Source organism: Triticum dicoccoides, chromosome 2B (genome assembly GCF_002162155.2).
Source record: "Triticum dicoccoides isolate Atlit2015 ecotype Zavitan chromosome 2B, WEW_v2.0, whole genome shotgun sequence".
In the NCBI taxonomy this organism is placed as follows: Eukaryota; Viridiplantae; Streptophyta; class Magnoliopsida; order Poales; family Poaceae; genus Triticum; species Triticum dicoccoides.
This window is the reverse complement of record NC_041383.1, coordinates 695,064,752-695,074,244: the sequence shown is the minus strand read 5'-3', so window position 1 is coordinate 695,074,244 and position 9,493 is coordinate 695,064,752. Positions and strand designations below refer to the sequence as shown.

Sequence of the window (9,493 nt, the reverse complement as noted above, 5' to 3'; positions counted from 1 at the left end):
GCAAACAAATTTGCTTAATGCTTAATGGTAATTGGAATTATTTTCAGAAGTTTTTTTCTTCCCAATTGCCTGAATTTCAGATACTTATTAGACTATATATTTACATTGCCACCTGTTTGTTTTAACGCGTGAGTGTTTGCTAAGTATGCTGATTTTTGTATTTTTACTGATGTTACTGTATCAAATTAATTTCATTTAAAGAAAATTCCTTTTTGCATCCATTAATGTGCTAGATGAACATGAACAATATTTTTTCTAATATATTCTTTTGCAGAACAAAACTGAGCTTTACAAGATGGAATGCTGATTGGAAGAGTGCTACCGCCTTGTACGAACAAGCTGGTCAGTGACTTTGTATGCTGTCGCCACATTCGTATATTCTCTTTCACTGTTTGCTCCCTTGCGCTGTATGTAATGAAATTTCATCTCCACTTTAAAGCAATTGCTTATAGATTCAGAAAGGACAATGAGAAAGCAAAGGATGCATTTGAGAAGGCTTCAAAAGGACAAGAAATGATCTCATCGTATCCTTCAGAAATTTATCTATGTCTGTTGTGCTGTCACATCGTTGAACAATCACCTAATTTACCCTTGACTAATTCCCTAGACCGTGGGATGCTGCTAAGCATATGGAAAATGCTGGTGCTTTAGCAAAGGAGCTTGGACTCTGGATTGAAGTTTCGGACTTTTATCGCAGAGCATCAGAATTTTACCGTGAATGTGGAAGATCACAACCTGCCTCTGATGCTCTTGCAAAGGGTGCCAGGTAATTCAAAAGCAATCCGATCATCATTCGTTCCGAGGCTCATGTGTCTAATCATTATAATATCAGTGCCTTGGAAGATAAAGCTCCAGAAGAAGCAACTAAATTGTATGATGATGCTTGCACACTTCTAGAAGAAGATGGAAAGGAGCAGATGGCTTTTGACTTGTACCGTGCTGCTGCAAGTTTATATGTGAAGCTTGAGAAGTAAGATTGCACAGATCAGCTTATGCATGTTAATTGCACTACATTTTGCATGTCCTCTTACAAATCCATGGCATGTCATGTGTCATGCATGATTTTCTTGAATTCATTTACTCTTATGTTCTTTGCGGTTACTTTTGGAGCAAGCACATTTTAGGATAGAAAAGGAGTCTCGATCCCAAAACTTTGAGAGCAACACTAGGGGAGTAATACAATATCTACTCGAATAAGTACTCCCCAGTAAACACCAACAGAATTGGAGTAAGCTACACGCACACCAATGGTGGGCTATGATAGGTGGTATCTTTACCAATTTCGGTTCCTACAGTCGTTCTTTCTGGTGCTTGGGGATTAATTCCCAGTCTTTTGGTCTATCCTTGCAATTTTTGCTTTAACTAAGAATGCTGTTTGGTTCATCAAACATAAAGAAGCAGGCTGAGACTATGGAAATCGGCAAGGGCTTACATTTGCTTATTAAAATAATCCAAACTGGTTGATCCTATATTCCACGAGCTTTTACATCCTTATTCTGGGATTTGTGTATGTTTTGATTGAGTCTCTTTTTTTGGGACAAACCCAGCTCCCTTCTTGCACGCCTTTATTCAGTAGATTCACAGGAGGCCCTTTTTTGTGTATGTGCCTGCCTATTTGTTTTGATCCTTTTTTTTCCCTTCCCCGAACAATTGCTTTGCTTAGAATTATTAGAGCTTATTGCACTCATACCTTTTGATGGTTCTGTTTGCTGAATGTACTTGTGGATTAAAATGTTCTTGAAGTTGTTGTGGCATCCTTATTTATCGTTGGATTCTTCAGTTCACACGTACATTCAACAAACAGAACTTGGCATTTTTATGACATTTATCCACATATACATCACTTGGCATTTTTAGCAATTGTGTTTATGTACTGATTTACGTGTCATTTCATATTTGGCCATCTATGACAGGTACTCAGATGCCGCTGCATTCCATTTAAGACTTGGTTCAGCTGCTGATAAGTGCAATGCCGTCAACAGCCAATGCAAGGTAATATTTACACCAAAATGTGCTTAGCTATTCAGAAATTTGTACTTTGCAAGGTTTCTGAGGGAAACCTTGGTATTCACCAAAATGTGTTCGCTGAAGTTAGTGTACATTCTGAAACTTTGTTTTTTTCCTTCTTTCGGCAAGATAATTCATGCAGCGAGAAAGATTATGCGGTGAAAACTGAAAAGTTTCTTACCAGATAATGGCATGCTAGCTGGTCTTGGAAGCTTATCCCTTATAAACATTGATGTCTAAAATGAAACTATATTCATTCTGTCTTGTTCAGTTAAGAGGTATCACGATTTTGAAAAAAAAGTGTTAATCCAGAGTTGTTCCATGTGTGCAGGCCTATCTGAGTGCAATCATTATCTACCTTTATGCACATGATTTTCAACAAGCTCAGAAATGCTACAATGATTGCTCAGAGTAAGTTATGCGTTGGTGATAGACTGGTATTGCATTGTGTTATGTTGGTTGTATTAAATCACCTTTCTTTCCTCTTTTTCTGTGTTGCAGGGTTCAAGGCTTCCTGAATAGTGACCAGAATCGATGTGCAATGAAACTGTTGTCTGCTTATGAGGAAGGTGATGCTGAAGAAATCAAGCGTGCTGCTCAATCAAGTGCCATTAATCACCTTGATCATGTGGTATGTTTTTTGAGATCCTTAGTCAAAAGGCTATCGATTATATGAGAAGATGACCTATGATGGTGCATGTGCTTAGAATTGTGAACTAAGGCCTCTCCTAATGCACAGGTGCTTAGAGCAAGTGCTTAGTGTGTGAGGAGGCCTGGGAACTGAACTCCCCAATGCATAGGTGCCTAGTTTGTTGTCTCTAAGTTTCATCTAGTTAGCTGTAGGATCTTTTGTGCAAGCTCAAGCGGTAGCAAGGGGACAAGGACAAGGGGATATGAACGGGATTAAAATATACACAGGGCCTTGTGCCTGGATTCGTTTATTTCTGAGGACACCAAAGTTTTCTCTCCTCCACAATTACATTGCCTCATCTGCTTTTTGCCTAAGTGACATACATACTTAGCACCAGAGCCACCAGTACACTGAAGTATTCGGAGGGGACTAAGCGCCGAGGCATCACAGGCTAGACATGCTATTGCGAATGTTCCTTTTAATTAATATATACTGTATTCTTCAGATTCTATCATTTCTATTGTGCCAGTCTTGTGTGCTTCAGCAGTGATCTCAGGATAAATTTCATTTTCTTATAAAACTAGCACAAGATCGTTCCATCTCTCTTCAATTGTGCCTGGGTTTTCTTCACTCGGACTGACGTGATCGGTCGCTGCAGGTAATTCGGCTCGCAAGGAAGCTACCAACAGGTGACCTGCAGGCCATCAAGAAAGATGTAGGAGGCGAAGACGGGGATTCCTTGGACGAGGATGACCTAACCTGATCCCAAACTGCCTGGCGAGATGCAGAGAGAACCACAATCAATCTGAATGACCACGCCATTGATGAACAGGAAAGGTTGTAAAAACACATTCTGAATCGCATAGAAACTTGTAGGCTGCATCAGTATCATGGATTTCGATCCCCTTGTTTTCGTTGTTCCGGACCTGTGCACACACACCCTACATCTGTACCGCTGGTTTGCCGTTGTTGTGATAGTCTTATTGGTTTGATTACCTCGACAGTGTTCTGTTATCTGTGTATATATACCAGCATGTGTTGAAGTACAGACGAATTTCACAACTTGTGATTTGTTGATCAGTATTGATGATGCAACCTGTTGATATGTCTATCCAAGAAGGCGATATAAATGCACAATGACAAATCCTTTATTTATTCCGTTGATGATGCATGTAGCACATCAAGGAAGACGCGAAGTAGGGAAGACATACTTTCCTGGACTGAAAGGAAACACACACCATAGTGTAACTCAAAGGAAATACACACGACAAAGATAGTAGTTGGTACAGACGCTTGAGCAAAACGCCGGTGATTTTCTTCTAAAGCCACTACTAGTTGAGCTTCAGTTTGTCTGTAAGCTAGCACATGAACCATAGATGATCATGGAGACTTGTTGGTGCTGGATTTGCGAACGGGAGGGCCCCCAGGAACCACCGGGGAAACGCCGCCCACAACCGGTGCCAGCGGCCCGAGGTCGGACGGAGCCTTCATCTCGCCGACAGCACTACCAGCACCGTGCTTCCCATTCAGCTCTCCCGCGTCGCTGGACGCGAGCAGGACCAGCAGCAGGAGCGCGACGGCGAGGCGCTTCGCCATTGCTAACCGGGAGTTGTTAACTTGTTATAAAATCACTATACTACTCAGGAGATGTTGTGTAGTTGTCTTTGCGTGAGCTTAGTCAGGATTAGCATGGTGCAACGCTGCTTTTTATAGGGAAACGCTTGTACACGGCGCGCCGGCCAAACCATTGCGCCGGACGCGCGCGACGCGTTGGATGAATCGGTAAGATGCGGCCCCGATTTGTTCCACGGAAGAGGATTAGAATGCCACGTGCCACACACGTTAACCACACACAACCTTGTCACTATCCTTTCGTTCTCTCCCTCCTTTCCCCAAAATCACTCCATCGAATCTCTCCACTCGCATGGACCACCGCTCCAAGCCAAGCCATGGTAGCCACAAGAAGAAGGATTACAGCCTGGCCTTCAGGTTTAGCGCCGCCGCTGCAGGTGCAAGGCTCGACCGCGGGGCATGCCGATGCTGTGGCTACCCCGTCGCGGCCGGCGGGGCGACCGCGCGAGCTGCGCTGTGGGGCATGCCGATGTTGCGGCCAGCCGTCGCCGGCGCGCGAGTTGCGACGCGGCGGAGGGCAAATTGCTGCATCCCAGTATGGCAGTACTGGAACAGGCGTCCAGTTTTGCTACAACCGGCGAGGCGAATGGGGCGGCCACGGCATGCTGCATCCGGTGGCGCAAGATGTTGGGACCGGCTGCGAGGAATGCTACAACCATGGCTTGGAGATGCTGGGACCGGCTGCGAGGAATGCTACAACCATGGCTTGGAGATGCTGGAACCGAGACTCGCCGTGTTGCGATCGGCCGACCGGCGACGGTAATTTTGCTGGAATCATGAACCTTTTTTGCTGGATGGAGCCCCATTTTTTGCTACCACCGTCTGGTTGCCTTTGCTGTAACTAGTGCCCAGCTTGGAGCTACAATATAAAGACCACCGTCCATTTTTTGCTACGTGGCTCTTTGTTTTTACTGAAACTAATGTCCATTGTTGCTACCATCATTTTGGGTTTACTAGAACTAGCGCCTAATTATTTTGCTACCACCGTTTGGTTTTTGCTGGAACCAACATCCAATTTTTGCTTCCATCATCTTTGAATTTTGCTGGAGCCAGTGTTTTTTTGGCTACAACCATCCTTCAGATTTGCTGGAACCAGTGTCGGTGAATCAAATGTTTTTTTTGTTTGCGATTGACGAAGGCGAGCGTCGACGGCGAGCAACGGGGGCGGCTGGCCTTGCCACCTGCATGAGGGGGAGAACATGCGACATGATGAGAGAGTGGGCGGCCGCCATGGATTCGTTTTCTGTGATCTTTAACATGCCGACGCGATGGTGTGAAGAAGACGGTGAAAAGATGCCATCCAACGGCTACACGTGGGGCTATCCAAGGGTTGCGCGTTGACCGGCCGAATTTGGGCCGGTCGACCGGCGCCTATCACTGCCCCTTTTTATAGGCGAATTTTTGGTGGCACCGCACACGGCAGTGCGTCGTCGGCGCAGGGACGTTTTAGGAAAGAGGAAACAAATCAGCTGTCGTCGATCGCTACCATATAGGCACGGGTGTGCCATTGCAAAAACAATTTGAGTGGCACGGATCCTTGTTGACCTGAAGCAATGTTTTGCACCCTGGCTCAAAAGCTTTCCCGATAATTTTGAAGCCCTAGTTTCAGTTGGTGGAGCTGCTATATATTGGACAATCTGGAATAATAGAAATGCCTTTGATCTGTGCCGTGAGTCAATGATCCAACACCCCAGCCTGCAAGTTTCCTGATTTTCACTGATTGTTGGTTTGATACGTTGCCTTAATCAAATTTGTTGGCCGAACATATGTGGATAGGTAATACAATCACATCCACATATTACCTGGATATTATCCTTTTCCACTGGTAGTGAATGGTTCTTTCTTTTTACATCAAGCCAATTGAACTCGAGACTTTACCGTGCCGGGTGAGAATTATTTCGACTAATTCACCAACATTCCTACTGAATACCTTTTTGTATGTACAATTTAAATGTTTCTTTTATTGATTGCAAAATCAGTTCCATTAAATGTTTGTATTGAGATGAAGTGCACTAACGGTAAACTAAATCATTTGTAGCTTACAGTCGCCCGGCAACACACGGGGCAACGTCCAACTAAGCAAACCTAACTACATAGCTACCTTAATCACCTTCATACTTGGTAAATGGGAAAGACCCCCGGAAGAGATGCTTTTCTAACAATTCATTAAAAATACATTTAGTGCTATGAACCAACACACTGTTAACAGGGAAATATTCGATGAACAAAGAGGGAAAGACTTCCGAAAGGGATGGTTTCCTAACAGTCCATTTAAAAAATACATTTAATATTATGAATTGGGAAAATATTAAGAGGCAAATATTGCATTCCACCTCAAAAAACAATATGGCATTCAACCAACTTGATTTGAGAGAGAGGGGGGGGGGGGGAGCGTGCACCAATATTTTTAGTGGTACAAATTTAAATGGCGCCAGAAGGAGCTCTTTTGTATCACTATTGATTAATTTCCAGTGTTAAATTTTTCACGCCTTCTAGGGTGTAATGACTCGGATAATTGAAGATAGGGAATATATGCATGTTGGCCACATTAATTGGGTGACCTAGACGTAACCTTCACATGTAGGGAGACCTACTTTAGGTAGTTTTTCGTTTGGTACTTCCAGATTTAACCAAATTTGTTGGTTGGACATATGTGGATACATAATACAATCGCGTCCGCATATTACCTGGATATCATTTTTTTCACCGGTAGTGAATGGTTCTTCCTTTTACATCAATCCAATTGAACTCAAGACTTTACCATGCTGGATGAGAATTATTTCGACCAATTCACCAACATTCCTAATGAATACCTTTTTGTGCGTATAATTAAAATGTCTCTTTTATTAACTGTAAAACCAGTCCATTAGATATTTGTATTGCGATGAAGTATACTAATGGTAAACAAAATCATTTGTAGCTTACAGTCAGCCAGCAACACGCGGGGCGGTGTCCAACTAAGCAAACCTAACTACATTGCTACCTTGATCACCTCCATACTTGTTAAATGGGAAAGACCTCCGGAAGAAATGGTTTCCTAACAATTCACTAAAAATTTATTTAGTGCTATGAACCAGCACACTGTTAACAGGAAAATATTTGATGAAACCAAAGAGGGAAAGACTTCCGAAAGGGAGTGTTTCCAAAAAGTCGATTTAGAAATACATTTAATTTTTCAAACTAAAAAAATGTTAAGAGGCAAATATTGCATTCCACCTCAAAAAACAAAATGGCATACAACCAATTTGATTTCAGAGAGAGAAAAGAACGTGCACCAATTTTTTAGTGGTACAAACTTAAATGGCACTAGAAGGAGCTCTTTTGTACTACTATTGATTAATTGCCCGCCTTAGATTTTTCACTCCTTCTAGGGTGTAATGACAATGATAATTGAAGATAGGAAACATATGCATGTCGTCCACATTGGATGACCTACACATAATCCTCACATGTAGGGAGACCTACTTAAGATAGTATTTTGTTTGGCAGTTCCAAATTTAACCAAAGTTGTTGATTGAACATATGTGGATACATAATACAATCGCGTCCACATATTACGTGGATATCATTTTTTTCACCGGTAGTGAATGGTTCCTCCTTTTACATCAAGCTAATTGAACTCGAGATTTTACCACCATGGGTGAGAATTATTTTGACTAATTCGCCAACATTCCTACTGAATACCTTTTTGTATGTAGAATTAAAATTTCTTTTCTATTAACTGCAAAATCCGTTCCATTAGATGTTTGTATTGCAATGAAGTGTACTAATGGTAAATAAAATCATTTGTAGCTTACAGTCGCCCAGCAACATGCGGGGCAACGTCCAACTAAGCAAACCTAACTACATAGCTACCTTAATCACCTCCATACTTGGTAAATGGGAAAGACCTCCCGAAGAGATGGTTTCCTAACAATTAATTAAAAACACATTTAGGCCTATGAACATCACACGGTTAACAAGGAAATATTCGATGAAAACAAAGAGGGAAAGGCTTCCGAAAGGGATGGTATCCTAATAGTCCATTTAAAAATACATTTAATTTTACGAATCGGAAAAATGTTAAGAGGCAAATATTGCATTCCACCTCAAAAAACAATATGGCATTGAACAAGGTAGATCTGCGAGAGAGAGAGAGAAAAACAGCGCGCACCAAGTGTTTTAGTGGTACAAATTTAAATGGCGCTAGAAGGAGCTCTTTTGTAGTACTATGGATTAATTGTCAGTGTTAGATTTTTCACGTCTTTTGGGGTGTAATGACTCTGGTAATTGAAGATAGGGAACATATGCATGTCAGACACACTAGGTAACCTGCATATAATCCTCACTTGTGGAGAGACCTACTTAAGGCAGTATTTGTTTGGTACTTCTAGAGTTAGCCAAATTTGTTTGTTGGACATATGAGGATACATAATACAATCGCATCCACATATTGCCTGGACATCATTTTTATTCACCGGTAGTGAATGGTTTTTCCTTTTAGATCAAGCCAATTAAACTCAAAATTTTACCATGCTGGGTGAGAATTATTTCGACTAATTCGCCAACATTCCTAATGAATACTTTGTTGTGTGTACAATTAAAATATCTCTATTATTGACTGCAAAATCAGTTCCATTAGATGTTTGTATTGCAATGAACTGTACTAATGATAAACAAAATCATTTGTAGCTTACAGTCACCCAGCAACATGCGGGGCAACGTCCAACTAAGAAAACCTAACTATATAGCTACCTTAATCACCTCCATACTTGGTAAACGGGAAAGACCTCCGGAAGAGATGCTTTCTTAATAATTCATCAAAAATACATTTATTGCTATATGAACCAACACATTGTTACACAGTGATATATTCGATGAAAACAAAGAAGGAAAAACTTCCGAAAAGGGATAGTTTCCTAAGAGTCCATTTAAACATACATTTAATTTTATGATTCAAAAAAATATTAAGAGGAAAATATTGCATTCCACCTCAAAAAACAATATGGCATTCTACCAGGTAGATTTTAGAGAGAGAGGGGGGGGGGGAGAGAAATCAGCATGCACCAATTTTATTTAGTTGTACAAATTTAAATGGAGCTAGAAGGAGCTCTTTTGTAGCACTATTGATTAACTGCCAGTGTTAGATTTTTCACTCCTTCTAGGGTGTAATAATTCTGATAATTGAAGATAGGGAACATATGTATATCGGCCACATTGGGTGAACTGCACATAATACTCACT

The 9,493-nt window shown here is 41.5% G+C and overlaps 1 protein-coding gene across 1 annotated transcript in view; it reads left to right on the top strand.

Moving 5' to 3' along the window:
• The window catches only part of LOC119365675 (gamma-soluble NSF attachment protein-like), a 4,841-nt gene extending 1,105 nt beyond the window's left edge, over nucleotides 1-3,736 (top strand). The window contains exons 2-9 of the mRNA XM_037631326.1: nucleotides 275-342; nucleotides 440-524; nucleotides 608-766; nucleotides 833-970; nucleotides 1,914-1,992; nucleotides 2,339-2,418; nucleotides 2,509-2,638; nucleotides 3,297-3,736. Coding sequence (XP_037487223.1) covers nucleotides 275-342; nucleotides 440-524; nucleotides 608-766; nucleotides 833-970; nucleotides 1,914-1,992; nucleotides 2,339-2,418; nucleotides 2,509-2,638; nucleotides 3,297-3,401 — 844 coding nt within the window. The 3' untranslated portion in view covers nucleotides 3,402-3,736. The remainder of the gene's footprint in view (nucleotides 1-274; nucleotides 343-439; nucleotides 525-607; nucleotides 767-832; nucleotides 971-1,913; nucleotides 1,993-2,338; nucleotides 2,419-2,508; nucleotides 2,639-3,296) is intronic.
• The last annotated feature ends 5,757 nt before the right edge of the window (nucleotides 3,737-9,493 follow it).